Source organism: Pseudonaja textilis, chromosome 1, assembly GCF_049901715.1.
Source record: "Pseudonaja textilis isolate UNSWEBS1 chromosome 1, rPseTex1.2, whole genome shotgun sequence".
Lineage (NCBI taxonomy): Eukaryota > Metazoa > Chordata > Lepidosauria > Squamata > Elapidae > Pseudonaja > Pseudonaja textilis.
Window position 1 is genome coordinate 167467103 of NC_141990.1, and position 19596 is coordinate 167486698.

Genomic DNA, 19596 nt, shown 5'->3' on the forward strand with positions numbered 1-19596 from the left:
GTTCAATAGAGCTGGTTGTTACGATTCCTGGTAGTTTGGAGAACCTGTAAAACAGGCCCCTGGCTGGCCCCACCCCTCTCTGCCCACCCATCCATTCACTGCCCAGTCAGTCTTTATTTTGCATGTGCAACATCGCACACATGCACAACAATCACTGACGGCATTCTCCCCCACCTGCCCCGCCCAGTCACTCCTTATAGCACATGTGCACTACATTGTTTCCCACATTTTCCCATCTGCTGCCATCGCTTTCGGCAGCAGCAGCTGCCACCAGACAGACAGCCATTGCTTCCTGCCTTCCACCACCTGATCTCCCTAGGTGAGTGAGGCTCTACAAGCCCCGGTCACCTACAAGCCACTGCTACTGCCAACCCTGGTTGAGTCGTGACTCCTGGGCTGGCCTAGGCCACCACCGCTGCACCACCACCACCACCCTCGCCCTTGCTGCCAAAAGCCCCGGTTGAGTCCTGACTCCCAGGCCAACCTAGGCCACCGCCGTCATGCCACCATCACCCTCAGCACTCATGGCCTAGCTAGTTTCTCTCCCCAACCATCCCTGTCTGCCTTGCTTAGCCACCAGTGCCACGGTTCCATGAAGCACTCGCGGCCTAGCAAGCTTCCCTCCCACCCCACTTGCCTGGTTTGCTGGTGGCCGAGAGGAAGGTGAGCCAGTGCTGATCCGTCGCCGCTTGGGTCCCCACAAGCCTGCATCTCACCCCTGCCTGGATTGTCTGCAGCTGGTGGGCCTTGGTTATTGAGGGGGGGCGACCAAGGAGCATGATGCTATGGCTTCCATATCACTCCTTGCCTACCACCCCTTCTCTCTGCTGCCCACTTGGCCGCCACTGTGAGAATGATGCAAGTCAAGCCTCGCAAGAGCAGATCTTCCTTCCCCGCTATCAGCCTTATCTTCCAGCCCATGGAGCTCGCACAGCGGTGGCCCACACTCAACTAAAACACTTGGCCCGGTGAGGGAGGGGCGATGCAGGCGGCTTAGCCTCGTGCTTCCTGATTACCTCCCGCACCTCCCTCCCAGCAGCCTGTGGAAGCAGTGGGTGGGCCATTGGTAGGCTTTACCCAGATGTCAGGAAGGCTCTCTGTTCTCCCACAGCATTGTCCAGATCAGGCAGGGAGTGTGCCTCACATGGGGAGGCAAGTCAGAGGCCTCAGACAAGGCAGGCTGTTTCGGGGGGCTGTGATGGTCAGGAACCAAGGAGGAGGAGGAGGAGGGAAGTCTGGATCTTTGGGATCCCTTTCAAGTTCAACTTCTGGGCGCTCCCTTGGCCAGCTGGGCTTAGCGGCATCCAGGGGGAGGCAGCTGCTTTTGCAGACAGGGAGGTTGCTGGGGCGGTGGTGCCGGGCTGTGTGTGTGTGGGGGGCACATCTGCAGGGGCCTTTGCCTCGGCCATGGCTGCCTCTTCCGATGTCATCACCCTGGCTGAGGGGTGATGCCGCAGCCCCTCCGGGAAATCCTGATGCCGAGGAGCCGTGTCCGGGGCTCAGTCTGCCCCTCTGGCCACAGGACCCTCACCCAGCACCCTGCACCCTGCCTGACATGTGGTGGCCTCAGCACGGCCTGCTCTTCCTGCTGGTGGGTGGTGCTGAGCGGCCAGAGTGGTGCAACAGCTGGGGAACTGTGTCTGGGGCTCAGTCTGCCCCTTGCCTGCCACTCCATAGCCTGCCTGACCTGTGGCAGCCTTGGTGTGGCCTGCTCTTCCTGCCAGTGTGTGGTGCCAAGTGGCCAGAGCTATGGCAGGGAAAGTGTGCAGCTGGGAAGTAAGTTAACAAGTGACATTGGAAGCGTGTGTGTGTGTGTGTGTGTGTTAGGTGGTTCTCCTAGCTTTAGAAGAAGAGAGGGAAGGAGGAAGGGAAGGGATAGAAAGAGGGGGAAGGGAGAAAGAGAGAAACAGAGAGGAAGAGAGGAAGAGGAAGAGAGAGAGGGAAAAAGAGGGGGAGAGAGAGAAAGAGAGAGAAAGAAGAAAAGAGAGGGAAAGAGAGAGAGGAAGAGAGAGAGAGAGAGAGAGGGAAAGAGAGGAAAGAGAAGGAAGAGATAAGAAAGAAAAGAAAGAAAAGGGAAAGAAAGAAAAAGGGAAAGAGAAAGGAAGAGAAAGGAAGAAAAGAGATAGTCAAAAAAAGAGGGGGGATGGAAGGAAGGGACAGAAAGAAAGAGAAAGAAAGAAAGAAAGAAAGGGAGGGAGGAGAAAGTGAATGAGATATATGGATGGGTAGATAGATACACAGACAGAGGGAGGGAGGAAGAGAAAAAAGAAAGGAGAGAAAGGAGGCTGGCTTCAGAAGACTCTTTGAAATAGCACAGCAATCCAAGGCTTGCCTGGAAGGGATCTCGGAGATCATCTTCTAGTCCAATCCCCTGCTCCAGCAGGAGATCCTTTCAGAATCATAGAATAGCAGGGTTAGAAGGAAGTGTGTATGTGTGTGTGCGTGTGCGTGTGCGTGTGTGAGTGCATGGCTGTCAAAACTCCAAAAACAGGTTAAGTAGTTCTGGGGAGGTCAGTCATAAATTAGAACACTTGCTAAGCAATTGGCCACTAAGTGAGGACCACTTGGTTTGCCAGTCACATGGCCACATGGCCATGCCCACCCAGTCATATGCACACCAAGCCATGCCCACCCAGTCACATGACCTCCAAACCATGCCCAGCCAGTCACGTGATCACCAAGCCACACCCACAAATTAAGCCACGCCTACAGAACTGATTGTTAAAAATTTTGAATCCCACCCCTGCTATATACTGGTAATATTTGACAATCAATGTAACCATTACAACTTCCACCAACATGATTAAACTCACTGGACTAGTGGAAAAAACATGGATCTGTTCCAACATTAACAGTTTTAAAATGTTTATATCCTGACTAAAGATAGAGTAAAAGACTTTATGTTTCATATGCACAATCATGTTTTTTTCCCTTCTATGAAAAATGTCTGGTACAATTGGTCTACATTTTATAAAGCTGAACGCCACAACCCTTGTCTATTGGTTGTCTATAGAGAGTAGTTATTAAAATTTCATAAGTATGCCTACCTTCCAATAGTTAACGTACCTTTATACCCATAAAAAGTGAAGGGTAAACCCAGAAATTTTATAACCACTATCTGAAACAGGTAATAACTGAGTCACAGTCAAATTGCATTTATTATACATTGTGCCTTTAACAACTGCTTTGGGATCAAGCCATAGAGAAACAGTATACTATGACAGATGTCATATAATCTTGGTGTCTTAAAAAATCCAGTTTCCATTTAATGATGTTAAAGTTTTGGCTTTTTGGCAAAGAAAGACATGATAGAGCAAAGTTTCTTGGCACACAATAAAATTAAGTTTGTGGTGAATGAATTATCCAATCCAACTAACTCAAGAATATGCCATTTTTATGAACAAGTAAGACGTGTGCAACACTTAGCAAGCATGAAGAAAATGAGAAATGAAACCAAAAGTTCATTGGTATCAAAAACCCTTAAAGAGACAAGTACCTGGCCTTCTACATAAACATGCAATTTCTATAGTTCCCTTAACATGATATGCATATATTTTTCCTGAAGATATAATTGTGATAGAAGAGATAATCTTCAGGACAGCATCTGAGGCCTGCAGGTATATAAACCACCACTGCTTTAATCTGAAACACTTAATATAGCTTGGTAACTCTAAATATTTATCAACTAAATAGTTATATTTTAGCATTCTGAATAACCTACAGAGGCAAATGACATGAAACTTTATCACCAGTAAAGTGCCTTCTTATGTCAAATCAAATTTAATTGCCTGAGAGTCTGATGAAGGAGTTTGTTGTTCTTGCAAGATATGGAAGACAAATTTGTTCAGTACTTCTCTTTAATTTGAAGAATGAAATGAAATAAGACATGAACACAAAATGGTATCTTTAAGATTTGAAAAAAAACAGTAACAATATATCTAATGTTTCTATATATTCATCTGGAGAACAGAATAGACATCACTGCACTTTTGAGGGGTTCTTTCAGAGGCTGAGAACATTTCTTCTTTGTTTTCAAAGACATGTTTACTTCTACCCATGATAGTACAGGCCATTCAGAAATAAAGCTCAAGAATTCATGAAAAGGTGCTGAATGGCTAACATTTAAGGCAGGTACCAGAGGAAAAAAATATCCATCAACTTAAAAATGATGTCAAATGAAACATCTAAAAGTATTCAGCAAACCCATATTCTGGCAAAGCAAACATTTCATAACTTCTCTAGAAGCTGAGAGGCGACTTCCAAAACATGCACTACCGAAAGCAGAAGATGCCAGCATTAACATAGGCAAATATTATCTACAATCACTTCTGAGCTTCTCTGCCCCATTTATTAACTGCAAGAGTTTGGAAGGATCTTCTTTCCTACCTTTTCTCAGATAAAGAAGTAAAAAAAAAGTACCACAAGACAAATGACAAATCATTTACATAATTTTCCCAAGAAAGCTGCAGTGATGCAGTCAATAAATACAGAGCTCCACACAAGAACGTATCTACTTTTCATTCAACAATATTTAGTTTGTGTGGTTTATAACACTATGATACTTAAGCACTTTAAAGATAAGTCTGAATCATCCTAAAAGCAAACCAACCACAACCAGTAAGATTTCATTCAAACTTGTGTCAATCAAGTCTCACTGCTTTCATTATGCTTGCTCCAAAATCAATAGTTTATTTGTTATAACATCTCTCTAGGCTTTTTTTTTAAGGAAAAATAGGTCATAAGTGCCAACAAAATAATTAGCAAGTATATGTTGAAAAATATATTCTCCTTTTCCAATAGGCAATTTAACTGATGTATTTGCAAAATTAGCATATATAGTATTCATTTATAGTAAATGTTCAATGGATATAGAGCTTGACTTCTACTCAACCTCACTCAGGGGCCTCAAGCCAAATAAATCAAGTTCAAATTAATATAAGACCAGAAAACAATATAAAAAAGACTTTTTACCTTAACATAGCACCCAAGCTTTTCTTTTTTGTTTTTCTTTCAGGATTGTCATTCTCTTCTTTTTTGTCCTTTTCATTGATTTTCAATTTGTTTTTGAGATTCGTTTTTTTATTTTTTTCCTTTGTTTTCAATTTTTCTTTGGTCTTCTTGGGTTTTTTTGTCTTTCCTTCCATATCTTCTAAGTCAGAATTTGTGTGAAAGGCTTTTGCAAAGTTCTGACCTTCTGGACCAGAAAGGGAACTCTTATCTGACAGACCATCTGCAGAGTAAAAAAAGCAATCAGCAAGTACAGTCAATAATCTTATAAACTACATACAGGTAGTCCTCAACTTACAATAGTTCACTTAGTGAACATTGAATGCTACAACAGCACTTTAAAAAGTGACTTATGACTGTTTTTCACGCTTAGGACCATTGCAGCTTCCCTGTGGTCATGTGATCAAAATTCAGGCATTTAGCAACTGACTCATATTTATGATGGTTGCATGTTCTGCCCCGGGGTCTTGTCATCACTTTTTGAGACCTTCTGACAAACAAAGTCAATGGGGAAGCCAGATTCACTCAACAACCATGTTACCAACTTAATAACTGCAGTGATTCACTTAACAACTGTGGCAGGAAAGGACATAAAATGGGCCAAAATTCACTTTACAACTGTCTCATTTAGCAACTGAAATTTTGGGCTCAATTGTCATCAGAAGTTGGAGACTATCTATACATATTTGATTAATGTGTATAAGTTTGGGGTGGCACTATCCCAAACAGACCCTGTACATAATCTAGGGGTTTTCCTGGACTCATGTCTCCTGCTCAAAGAGCAGATGGCAATGATGGCCAGGAAGGCCTTTGCACAATTGCGGATTGTGCACAAGTTACGCCGTTTCCTAGACCAACGGTCCCTGCTCACAGTCACTCATGCCCTAGTCACTCCCTGTCTTGATTATTGCAACGCGCTCTACATGGGGCTGCTCTTGAAGAACATCCGGAAGCTCCAGTTGGTGCAAAATGCAGTGGCCTGCATGGTTTTGTGCAGACCCCGGTGTACACATGGTTCACTTCTCCTGTGGGAGCTGCATTGGTTGTCGATTTGCTTCCGGGTGCAATTCAAGGTGCTGGTTGTCACCTTTAAAGCCCTTCATGGATTGGGACCAGGTTATCTGAGGGAACATCTCTTGCTGGTCACATCTACCTGACCCATTAGAGTGGGGAGACAGGGAATGCTCCCTCATCCCTGAGGGAGATACACCTGTGTGGACCCAGAAGAAGGCCTTCTCCATGGTGGCTCCCTCTCTCTGGAACATCATTCCCCTAGAGATTAGAATGGCCCCCTCACTAATAGTCTTCCAGAAGGCACTAAAGAACTAGGTCTGCCAGGGGGCCTGGGGAACCCAAAGCAGGATGGAGCCCATCAAATGGCTCATGTGATCTCATGTCATCTAGGCGGCGGATGGGAGTTGGGAGGTTATTTTTTTTTAAAAAATATTATTTTTCCCCATATTTTGTTCTATTGTACTTTATTAATTTGATTCTTTTTGTTAGTTTTATGGTTTTTTATTTTAAATATGGTTTTACATTCTGTAAGCCACCTCGAGTCACCATGGCAATATAAATTCAATAAATAAATACATAAATAAGCAAAACAAATTTTCATAAATTGCAAACAAAAGATATTTCCAGCGATCCTGTTATAACTGCAGAGGTTGCATTACAATGGATGTTCATCTAATTCTTTTTGTTAGAAAGACACTAAATCTAACTGGATAAAATTGTTCGTATTATTATCCACTTATTATATTTGGTCATATATATCCTGCTTGAGACCAAGTTTATCAAAGTTTACATTTACATATACACACATTATTGAAATCTTGATTCAGATAGTACCTAGTAAGTTCACACACACAAAAAAGATACAATGTTAGATAATGCATTAACATTGAAAGAAGGGTGGTCTTTGGTCATTATATTTAGAATATGAGAGAACTGTCCTAAGAATTGGGCACAGATACATACATAGATGTACACATATATCAAGATGGAAAACTAATATCTACTAATTGATCAGATCAATATATGATCACCAGCCACGTTTGCAGAGATGACAGGTTAAGGTCAATTCAAGAATCCCAATATAGTTCCCTACATAGTCTGCACTATAGTGTGTATGGTTCCATATGCAAAACTGGATTCAACTCTTCTTTAAAATCAGGTTTTTACAGATGAATGTTCATAGGACAACATAGATTTACTAAAAAAAGAAAGGTTCTGTGGTACCTACCTCCTGCCATGTCATCAGGTCCATCATAGGATTTATCAATGGCAGCTCTGAAACTCTCGTTACATCCCCTACCACGGACCATGTGAGGCCTAGGCCTGTAGAATGGAAGCTCATTCTTTTTTACTTCAGCAACAGCTGTCTGGAGACTTTCTAGGGAACTCGACTTTTTTAATCCCAGGGTGGGGCCAATATCCTTACTAGGAGATTCTAAAGAAAGAGAACAATAATAAAAAACATCAAACTACCTAACTAAAGCTGTAACAAAGCTGCTTACTTGTCCAAGTTGTAAAGTAGAATTGTAATTAGTACACCATTATATTATAATGCTAAATCTTGAACCTACATAACTGGAAGTCACCTCTTGTACATAATTATGCAGAACTATGTAGTCTAGTAAATTAAATGTTAATCTCATAGGCACAAAAAACATAAACTATAAAAGTTGGGAGCATATTTAACTCAAAAATAGTATTACTATTGTAAAATATGAGGGAATCAAAACAGCAGGATCTAAACTTTCCCCAGGATCCTTAATATAATTTCACAACTGACATTGGCTTTGTTAAAACAAATGAATACTAGTTTCATAAAGAAAGTAACCCTCCTTCAATAATCACATAAATCCTATATATGTCCAAGTTTACTGGGGTATATTGAGAATTTTCTTTTAAAGGGATAAAAAGACTATTAACTTATTTCCAGGAATGTTTATGAAAATGACTCAAGTATTTTAATCCTCAACTTTTTGGCATAAATGCATTTGAAAAACCAAGTCATCTGCATAGGTAAGCTCCTCCACTGATATGTTTGAAGACTAAAGGGACGACATGGAAAACAGCAAAGGGTTTTTTTGAAGAATAAATGAAAAGTGAATTAGAGCAGTGGTCCCCAACCTTTTTTGTACCAGGGACCAGTTTCACGCAGAAACACTTTTTCAAGGACGGGGGGGGGGGGGGGGGATGGGATACGGACACTTTTTCAAGGAGGGGGGGGGGAGGAGTCGAGTTTGGTGGTTTGCTTGCAGACGTTTCATTACCTGACTAGATAACCTAGTCGGGTAATAAAACGTCTGCCAGCAAACCACCAAGTTCAGGGAGCGCCAGTGCCTCCTCATTGCAACCCTGAGCGACAGATATTCTCTTCTATTGGGACAGTTAAAACGGAGGGTTTCAGCTGCAGATTCAGGAACTGCGCCGGGCTGAGGAGCGCCTTCAAAACTGAGCGCTGGGCGGCGGCGGCCCGTGGCTGTCTCTGCGGCTCAGGACAAGTCCCTGCAGGATGGCTGAGAAGCCCCGCCTCTCAGCCCTGCCTCCCTCAGCCTCATCCCTCAGGTGTCTCCCTCCCTCCCTCAGCCTTATCCCTCAGGTGTCTGCCTCGTTCCTCTCTCAGTCGCTCTTTCTCGCTCCTCCACCAGCCCAGGAAGAAACTGCTTCAAAGAAGCCGGCAGGAGTGGCTTTTCCTGTCGGCGCAGCTCCTCGAAGCACCCGTTCACCCCCACCCCGCCGCCGCGGTTCAATCCAGTGCTCCGTTCTGCCTGCCTGCCTGCCTGCCTGCCTTCGTTTCTGGTTGTTTCGGAGTAGCTTCGGCTGAGTAAAAGAGGTGAATAGTTATTATTCTCAGCCAAAGCTACTCCGAAACAACCAGAAACGAAGGCAGGCAGGCAGGCAGAACGGAGCACTGGATTGAACCGCGGGTGGCGGGGTGGGGGTGAACAGGCGCTTCGGAGGAGCTGCGCCGACAGGAAAAGCCACCCTGCCGGCTTCTTTGAAGCAGTTTCTTCCTGGGCTGGTGGAGGAGCGAGAGAGCGACTGAGAGAGGAACAAGGCGGGAGGAAACCGAAGCCGCTGAGCCGGAGAGCAGTACAGGCTTTGGTTGCTTCCTCCCTCCCCTTCTTTCATTTGTGTCCTTGATCCCTGATCCCAGCAGCATTCACCGAAGGCGAAGAAAGCCGCCATTTTGATTTTATTTTTATTTTCTTTGCGGCCCGGTACCAAATGATCCATGGACCGGGACCGGGACCGGGACCGGTCCGTGGCCCTGTGGTTGGGGACCCCTGAATTAGAGGAGAAAAGGTCAGAAAAGGTGCTTGCACAAAAAGCTGCCCACAGAGAAACTAAAGAGCAGATCTACACAGCAGAAGTCATAGCGGGGAAAAAACAAAAAACGAAGAGATGCCCTTAAATACAGCTAGGTGTATTATTGTTAGCTGAACAAATCTCTCTAAGTGAGATTGCTAAAGGATTTCTGTATGCTATGTATACTTAGATTTTTTTTAGATTTTGTGTTTTCAGAAATCAACTTAATGGTCAAGGGAAGAAGATAATAGACCTGGATTGTTTACAAATCTTTCCCAATTCTTTCTAATAATTAGGGTCAACAAAATTTGCCTGAAGTGTCAAGAAGAGAGAGTCACTATATCAGGTATCTCCCAGATCAACAGCACTGCCTTTCTCAGACCATTTTTATAGGCAGCCATATTATACAGAGACCTGAAGGTGGGAACTGCTGACACTGCATTATGTCTGTAATTCCTGTTTAAAATGATTAGGAAGAACAATGTGCAAGAAAAGAGAAGGAGAAAGAAAAAATGATTTTTTTTTCCTATGAAGGAATATCATCTTTCTGGAAGATACATTAGTCACCTATTTGTGTGAAAATTGGTCAAAACAGTTTTATTTTCCAGAAATGAATTGAGGAATAATGAGTGGTACTATCTGATGATTTATTGCTGCACAAGTTATTTATTGCTATATTGTGGGTTTGGTTTTTTAGATTTTTCAATGGATGATTACATTTTATGTTTTTTTCATATAATTTACTGTGGCTATCTTAATTCTTTAACTACAGATTCTTTAACTAACCCACAAATAAACTAATAAACAACACTATGAAAAAGACTAAAAGAAAAGAAGCAAAGACTTAGGACTGGGGATGAAATCATAAACATCCATGGGTTGAGGGAGGGTGCCAAGTGATGAAACTCCGGTCACAATATTACAATATTGTAATATTACTTCTGTTCAAGTACAGAAGAATATAGAATATATCCTAATGGCATCATCACTGCTACTTTTTGCCTATAGTGAACAGTGGGTCAATAAATGTGCTGAAAAAAGATACCACAGTCCAGAAGCAGAAAAAAATAACATTAAGATGAGAAAAGAAAAGGGGCAGGATGATGTACAAAGAGCATTTTGAAATGGCTGAGATACGCAACACAAAAGGGATGGTTGCAGAATGCAGAATTAGCAAATGATAATTAGCTCACCCAAAGTTTCAAAGACTTTAGTGATGCAAAATAAAAAGAAAGATCATGATGGGATATAGAAAGAAATAGATCATGATGGGATATAGAAAGAAATGTGTGCAAGGAAAAAATGAGCATGCATAGGGGGATAAAAGACGTACTGGAAAGAATTTTCAGTTTTGTTTTCATATGTATTAGCTGTAAATTGAAAGAATGGTGGCAATGTTGAATACTTTTCCAGTGTAGTATTTTGCTTTTAATGCAGACCTTACTGATTACTATGACAAAGCATTAACCACTCCCCCTACAGAAAATGGTTCCTCTCTCTTCTCAGTCTACTGTTTTCTTTTATTGCATGAACTGCATCACCCAGAAAAACTCATTCATATAAATTGGTGTATCTAAATGAAAATTATTAACACTTTTCAAAGGTACAAGGCACATAAGAAAATAAAGAGCTCAGAAAATGATAGATGGTAAGTAAAGAATGTAAACTGTACGTTATGGTTTTTGATGGAGAAAGACCAACCAAATACTTGGATTAATCCACTTGCTCTAAAAAAAATTAAACAGGCAAAAATGCATGCTGGTTGCTGCTTAATGAAGAATTTTGGAGCCTTGGGAGAATGATAGCTATTTAAATACAATACTAAATCTGGTGATATTTGCATGTTTGGAACTAAATACACAATGCCATAATGGGTAAATTAATTCAAGTAATTAATGAAACCAGGAGAGAGGCTGGAAAAGAAAGAAAAAGGAGAGCAAGTATTGCCATCCATAGTAAAGATTACTGACAAAGCAATTTAATTCTGCTGTCCTCTGGGACTTTGAGGGCTTGTACACAAAAAAGAGAGAGAAAAAATGAGAGAAACCAGTTTAAAGGGAACCTGGTTGCTAGGTCACAAAGTGCAAGCTTCCTTTGTTCATTAATTGTCATTGTGGAGACTACCATTATTGCCAAATTAGCAACTGCTGAAATGGACTGTGAGCACTGAAGGTACTTAAAATTAATAAAGGCATGAGCCTCAGTGAGAGGTACAGCTGTGCCCATTTGAGGCTGAAAAGGAACAACAAACAATAAGAGAAAAATCAGTAAAGAAGGCACAGCTAAAATAAAAGATTTTCTGATCAGTAGAGGAAAAAGGAAGGTTGCTTTCTAGTGAGAAAACAACTTTGATTGCTAGCTTTCAACAAGAAAACCACTACCTGGCTCTAAATATAGGGTTCTCTTGTAGTGCTTAATCCATACAAGGTCTCGGTTTTGGGCTTGAATTCACAATTTAGGTTCATTTTTAGGAAACACATTTCAGAGAAACATGGATGATAAATGGATGACCCCTAAGTAAGGAGAACTTATATGCACATGCATAAAATATATATGAACAACGTAGCATAAAATTGTTCAATCCAAGTAGGAAAAGAGGATGGAAAAAGAAAGCACAACTGCATCCCCCACTTTGTAAATCCTGCTATTGGTACTGCTCTAGTTGTCAAAAAAAAGCAAGCCTTCCTTGACTATATTTTTATCACGGCAAGCTCACAAAATAGACTTAAATCTAGGTTAGAATCTTCTCCTTCCCCAACCTGTGGGGCCTGTGCTGCCCTCACATACCCTGTTTTGGCTGCCAGTGGCATCACGGGCCGATTCTTTGCTATTTCCAGGCCAGCTCCATGGGCCAGATTTAAGCACCCAGTTCCGGTCCATGGGCCTTGAATTTGACACCCCTGATCTATAGCACCTTGACCATTATACTACACTGCTCCCCATTTTGCAATGCTTGGGCTTTGGTGTGTGAAAATTAAACTCCTGCATGGAATGTCCGGGCCCAGGAAGAGACCTCATTATCTTCCTCCCCCACTTAAATGTCTGTAATGTGTGTATTCACCATGACATTCTCCCTAAGTCTTGTAAGAAAACAAAACAAAGCAAGAACTGTATGCTTAGTTTGACTTCGCTTTTAAATGGAGCTGATCAAACCAATCGACTATTGTGGTGCTTTTGGAATAGATTAAATTAACAGCAATTTTGATTCTTGTTTCCTGTACCAGCAGAGTTAAGGTGATAGAACTTGAGAGGGAAGTACCAAAACATATCGCATAACGGTTGATATAGATGGATGCCATATGTGTTACAATGACATTTGGGAGGATTAATTCCATTAAAAGGATATACAATTTTTGACTTTGAAAATATAACTGAAGGATAATGTTATTCTTGATATAATCATTAGGGCAGATGGCTGTGATCATGTATCTTAGATTCTACTATCAATTCTTTTTGGCACTTTCTTGGATTTTACAGCTGGATAAAAAACCCAGGTGAATACAATCATTATAGCAATACGTTTAGATTTATATACTGCCCCATAGTGCTTTATGGAACTCTCTGGGCAGTTTACAATGTCAGCATCAGAGGTAGTATTCAGCAGGTTCTGACCAGTTCTGGAGAACCAGTAGCAGAAATTTTGATTAGTTCAGAGAACCAGCAAATACCACCTCTGACTGGCCCCGCCCCCATCTAATCTCTGCCTCCCAAGTCCCAGCTGATTGGCTGGGTCTTCTTTTGTTTCCCTGTACAGGAGAACAGAGCTGGAAAGCAGGTTAGTGGGGTGGGGAGGGAATGGGATTTTGCAGTAACCTTTCCCCAGGAGTGGGGAGGGAATGGAGATTTTACAGAATACTTCTCCTGCCACGCCCACCAAGCCACATCCACCAAGCAACACCATGCCCACAGAACTTGTTAAGTATGGTCGGTGGGTCCTATGAATAGACGAGGCTTGAGTAGTGAACAACAGCTCTTTATTTAACAGATAGATTCTGAGACAAAAACCCTAGCGTGTGGCAGCTCTTCTTATAGAGCTGGCCGTGGCTAGGCAGCCAATGACAACTCTTTGCCGCGCTTGGTTTCAGCCAATCGCAGCAAACCCTGTATGAGCCAATCAGGAACATTCAAGCCATCCAACCACGATCCGGCTTTTCTGGACCAATAGGAACGCAGGGTTTCAAGCCTGCTAATATGGAACACCCCTCCCCTCTTGGTTCCGTCGGGGTAATGGGGCGGGGTAATGTAGTCACGTAAGTAGGCGGGTCTTCGGACCTGCCTACTTGACTTGCGCGGTTCATAATGTCTCTGGTCGTCGTCAGGTTCGGACGGGCTCCGCGTCGCTCTCAAGCTTCTCGATGGAACCGCCTGGAAGGGTGAGCTGGGCCTATAGCTGCAACTCCCGCCTGGTGTATCCGGGTTGGTCGAGTCATTCGCTCTGTTGCTCCCGCCTGGATTCTCTGGGCTGGTTGAGCTTGTCTGGCTGCTACTTCCAGGTGAAGCACCTGCCTGCCTCAGTTCCCTGTTTGTAGGTAAGTATTGCTGGTTTAATGTTTGATTTTTATTTTATGTGTGTGGGGGGTGTTCTGCTTGCGCAGATACTGGTTCTTTTTCTAAGTTTGAGGCCCCCCGATTTCCTGGTTAAAGTCTGTGAGGGGAAAAGTGGCCAGCCTAGACCGTAGCTGGTCAATGTGCCGTTTCCAGCTCCTCCCGTCGGTGGTCTCAAGTCGGTAGGACCGGGGGCCGGTGACTTGGGTGATCTTTGCAGGTAGCCATAGTGGGTCCCCAGTAAAGTTTTTAGCAAAAACAGTGTCTCCCACGTTGAAGGCCCAGTATTTGCTAGTAGATCCAGGGGGTTTCTCTGGAGTGTAAGTAGGGTGCAAACGGTCTAGAGGTGACCGGAGCCTTCTGCCCATGAGTAATTCCGCTGGGCATTTGTTCGTGGTGGTGTTGGGTGTGATATGTTGTAGTAGAAGCATTTTGTTGATTTTCTCGTGGATGTTGCCATGTTCAATCTTTTGGATGGTTTTTTTTGTGAACTGAACCATGCATTCAGCTCGCCTGTTTGCCGCCAGGTGAGCAGGCGATGTCAGTGCGTGTCCGATGCCACGGTCTGCCAAGTATTGCTCAAACGCCAATGCGGTAAATTGAGGTCCATTGTCAGATACTAACACATCTGGCAGACCATGCGTGGCGAAAAGTTTGTTTAAGTTTTTGATAACGGCTTCTGTGGTGGTTGTTTTCATTTTGCTTACTTCGATCCAATTTGAGTAAGCATCAACAGTGATTAAAAAGGTATGTCCTTTGGTTGGCCCTGCGAAGTCAATATGGATTCGCGACCAGGGGCCTCTGGGGGTTTCCCATTCTAGTGGTGGAGCTGCAGGGGAAGTCGAGCGAGTCTCTTGACATCTGCTGCAAGCGGCGATCCAAGTTTCTATTTGTTTGTCCACGCCTGGCCACCAAGCGTAGCTTCTGGCCAGGGCTTTCATTCGCACAATGCCCGGGTGTCCGTCGTACAGCATGTCTAGAACTTTTTTCTGTAATGTTTCTGGTATAACCACCCGGTCTCCCCAAAGAATGCACCCCCATTGTGAAAAAAGTTCAGTTTGCCAGTTTTTAAATGGTTTAAAGAGTTCATTTTTTTCGCTTTCTGGCCAACCCCTCTCCACCCAGCTGAGGACTCACGCCAAGCGTTTGTCCCTTCTTGTTTCACGGGCAATGTCTTGCACAGTCAATGGCGGCGTGGTTACTGGTTCTATTTGTAAAATTGATAATGTGGGTGCTGGGTCATCTTGCACGTCTGGTACGGGGGATCGGCTTAAAGCGTCAGCGTGCAAGATGGTCTTGCCGGGTCGGTGTGCTAAATGGTAATTATAAGTGGCAAGAAATTCAGACCATCTCGTCATCCTAGGTGACAGGATGGTTGGAGTGGGTTTGTTCCCAGCCAAAATGCCTAGTAGGGGTTTGTGGTCCGTAATAATTGAAAAAGTCCTACCATAAATGTATTCGTGGAATCTTTTCACTGCAGAGAGGGTGGCTAGGGCTTCTTTGTCCAGCTGGCTGTAGTTCCTCTCCAGCTTGGACAGGGTTCTTGAGAAGAATGCAATGGGAGCCTCTTTCCCATTTGGCAAGGTGTGACTTAGGATTGCCCCAACACCAAAGGGTGATGCGTCGCATGTGACAGTCAGCGGTAGGGTTTCATTATATTGAATAAGGACTGCGTCGGAAGTCAAAAGGTTTTTTATTTGTTGGAAAGCGTGTTCCTCTCGCCTTCCCCAGATCCAGGATGCTGCTTTATCCAGGAGCCTATGCAAGGGTTCTGTGACAGTCGCCTTCTGGTGTAGGAAAACATTATAGAAATTAATGAGTCCAAGGAATGCTTGGAGTTCCGTTTTATTTTTCGGTCTGGGGGCTTCCTTGATGGCTTTTAATTTTTTGTCAGTAGGGTGAATTCCATGTCTGTCTAGGAGGTACCCCAGGAATTCAACCCTTTCAGTACATAGTTGGCACTTCTCTTTTTTTACTTTGAGGCCGGAGACTTTAAATTTTTGTAAGACTGCTCTTAGCCGTTTCTCCAATTGTTTCTTATTGGGGGCTGCTACTAGCACATCGTCGAAATAGGGTATGACTCCTTTAATTCCCTGCAGCAGTCTTTCCATTAGGCTTTGGAAGATGCCAGGTGCGACGCTGACTCCAAATTGGAGTCGGTTGCATTTAAATGCCCCTCGATGTGTCACGATCATTTGTGCCTCGGCGGTTTCAGCATCGACCGGCAGTTGTTGATAGGCTTGTGCCAGGTCGAGCTTTGCAAAGATTCTGCCACCCCCCAGTGACTGTAGGAGATGCTGGACTACTGGCACAGGGTAGGCACTCTGCTGCAGGGCATGGTTCAGGGTGGCCTTGTAGTCTCCACAGATTCTCAGGGAGCCATCTGGTTTGATGGGGGTGACAATGGGTGTTTCCCAATGGGCATGGTCGATAGGTTCTAAAATCCCTTGCGCGATGAGCTTATTTAATTGCTCGTCTATCTTAGGCTTGAGTGCAAATGGCACTCGGCGCGGCTTGAGGCGGATGGGAGCGATGTCTGGGCTAAGATTGAAGGAGATTGGGGACCCCTTGTACTTGCCTAAAGTGTCATCGAAGACCTCTTGGAAGTCTCGTACGAGTGTCGCCTCCCAATCTTCTTTGTCTGTGTGATTGATGCCTGCCATCTAGATCCCTAGCGGTGTGAACCATTGTAATCCAAGTAGGCTGGGGCGGTCTTTATCTACAATTGTAAGTGGTAAAATATTGGTGCGGTTTTTGTAGGTGATCTTGAAATGCCCGATGCCAGCCACTGGGATGCGGTTCTCTTGGTAGTCCCTCAGGATCAATTTCTGGTCACTTAGTTCCTGGCGGCATATGCTGGGTATTAGATGCTTTATGGTGCACCAGGAGACCATGGAGAGGTAGGAGCCAGAATCTACCTCCATGGTGCATGGTTGGTTTTCGATACCGACCTCGATGCGTATCTTCTGTCCATCTATTGGTGAAGAATGGGCGATGATAACTGTTTAGTGTGTTTCTTCTCTTTGCGGTGCCTCGTTGAATCTTTTGTTTTGGCCGTCCCAGCTCCACCGGCTGTCAGTCTGGTGGTCCCAGTTTTTGGCGGGGGTGCCATCTCGTCTTCTCGGTCTGTTGCCTTGATGCCGGGGGCTGAAGTTTCTTTTATTACGGCATACCTTAGCGATATGCCCCCGCTTCTCGCAATGTCGGCAAACAGCGTCCAGGAACTTGCATTTGGAACGTGGGTGATTTCCTCCACAGCCGGCACACTGGTACCCCGACTTAGGACCTCGCCTGTCACGCCGATTGCGTTCTGCCTGAAGTCAGTGAATCTCTTCTTCTTCACTGTCAGAAAGGGATTCGACGTCACCATGGTGGGTGGTGGTTGTGAGTTTTTCTGGTGTGGTAGTTGCCTCGCTGGTCGATTGATGATCGGTTCCGTTTGAATGCCGCATTCGGGCTGCTGATTTGCGGGTAGCTTCAGCTGCGGTTGCTTCGGCTATGGCATCGGTGAGGTAGATGTGGCCATTAGTCTGCTTTGGAGCGCTGGGTCTTTCAGGCCGAGAACGACCCGATCTCGCATGGCCTCATCCAGGTTAGCAAATCCGCACAAACCTCCAAGGTCCCTCAGGTCGGCCACGAATTCACCGATGCTCTCGCCCTCGTGCTGGTCTCGTTGATAAAAATCATGCCTTCGGATAAGAGTTGGTAAGGCCGGAGCATAGTGGTTTCGGAGGATGGGAGCTAGGTTGTCCCAATCCATCGTTTTGACATCTGCGGGCTTTGCTATCACCTTGGCCATTTTGAAAACGGTGGGCCCGCAGTGCATTAAAAATACCACCCATTTCTTGCTACTGGTGGCGTCTTTCAAGTTGTTGGATTCCAAAAACATTTGGAAACGATCAATGTAGGACTCCCAGTCCTCGCTGGCTGGGTTAAATGGTGCGGGCGACGTGGCGCTGCTGGCCATTTCACTGGTCGTCTCTGCGCCGTTTGCCACGTGCTGGTCAGCCTTGTTGTCTCAGAATCCCATCCTTGTCGCTAGTGTTAAGTATGGTCGGTGGGTCCCATGAATAGACAAAGCTTGAGTAGTGAACAACAGCTCTTTATTTAACAGATAGATTCTGAGACAAAAACCCTAGCGCGCGGCAGCTCTTCTTATAGAGCTGGCCGTGGCTAAGCTGCCAATGACAACTCTTTGCCGCGCTTGGTTTCAGCCAATCGCGGCAAACCCTGTATGAGCCAATCAGGAACGTTCAAGCCATCCAATCACGATCCGGCTTTTCTAGACCAATAGGAACACAGGGTTTCAAGCCTGCTAATATGGAATAGAACAGGTAGTAAAAAATTTCTGAATCCCACCACTGGTCAGCATATTATATACAAATCTTATTCCAAATATTCCACCCTTAAAAAACGTTCTTTTATGTATAAATGTGCCCATGTCATCTTACATATTATACCTTTTATAAACACTTGTGAGACTCTTTGAATGTGAAATACAATATGGATGTGAAAAAAAAATTGCAAATATTTTTTGTATAAATGTTCAGTTTGATCAAAAGAGACAAATTAAATACTTCCTTCTTTTTAACCTCCCATATAGCAGCGTCCCCAGGTATTTAAAAAAAAAATGGAAGAAAAAAGAGAAAAAAACATGATAGCATTTATTTAATGTGTAAACTCAGTTAAACACTTCATTAGTTCTTGCTAATGCATCTAAAATTAGAGAACACGTTGAACAGGCTTATGTTCCGTTTATGGCCTAAGAGCATTTTATAGGGATCCTGTCAAAATGTGGAGTGCAGTGGCAAAGATTAACAACACAGTGTACTTGCTTGAACAGAAGTGAAGTTTGCTTCCCTCACCTTCTTGAATCATACTATTTAAAACCAGCTAACATCATTTAGTCAAAGTTCCTACAGAGAACACACACACACAGTCCTAGAATAGTGCAGAACATTTAGTTGCCTTTTTCCTTTGATAATATCATTTCATTTAAAAAGCCTACACTAGTTGAACATGAATTAACAAATTGTGAAGGAATTGCTAGGATGAGCTGGCTCAAGCCTACACTAGTACATTATTTTAAAAATCAGATAAAAAGAAAATTACATTTCTGTATTGCACTTAAACACATTGATTATTTATTAATAAAATTTAGAGCATAGAATCCAGGTCATGGAAAATAATTGGTCACTCTATTCTGCCCTGTCAGACCACATTCGGAATAATGTGTCCATGTCCGGGCACAACAACTCAAAAAGGACAGTGAAAATTGGGGAAAATTAAAGCAACACATGGAATTTCAAGGATGAAGAAGCATAGAGAAACCAGGTGTGCTCTTGATCATGATTTTGTAATTTGAGGCAGTAAGTCAAGCTGGCTGTGGGTTCTAATCAACAATTAAGGTCACAGAGCAGAACTTGTTAACTTGTGGCTAGCACTTATTAGGTGCTAATTACAAAGCTACAGAAAAAAAGTCTGCTCAGGAAGAGTTAGCATGTTAGAGACTCAAGAAGTTAAACCATATCTGATTTTAAAGACTATGCCTGCCTGAGGACAAAAAAGAAGACCTGCCTTCCTTTCCCCAGCAGTGTGGTAACTCTACCTATGGAACCTGGATTCTGGTTGTTCACATATAAATTTTTGAGCACACATAATATATATATATAAAGTCAATGTGTGTGTGTGTGTGTGTGTGTGTGTGTGTATACACACACACACACA

The 19596-nt window shown here is 43.7% G+C and overlaps 1 protein-coding gene across 4 annotated transcripts in view; it reads right to left on the reverse strand.

Annotated features, from left to right (window-relative positions):
- The window catches only part of PARD3B (par-3 family cell polarity regulator beta), an 897218-nt gene that overhangs the window by 397089 nt on the left and 480533 nt on the right, over window positions 1–19596 (reverse strand). For all 4 annotated transcript variants that reach the window (XM_087913651.1, XM_026707819.2, XM_026707818.2 and 1 more), the window contains 2 exons: window positions 7250–7456; window positions 4972–5230 (listed from right to left, as the gene is read on the reverse strand). In XM_087913651.1, the coding sequence (XP_087769777.1) occupies window positions 4972–5230; window positions 7250–7456 (466 nt within the window). The remainder of the gene's footprint in view (window positions 1–4971; window positions 5231–7249; window positions 7457–19596) is intronic.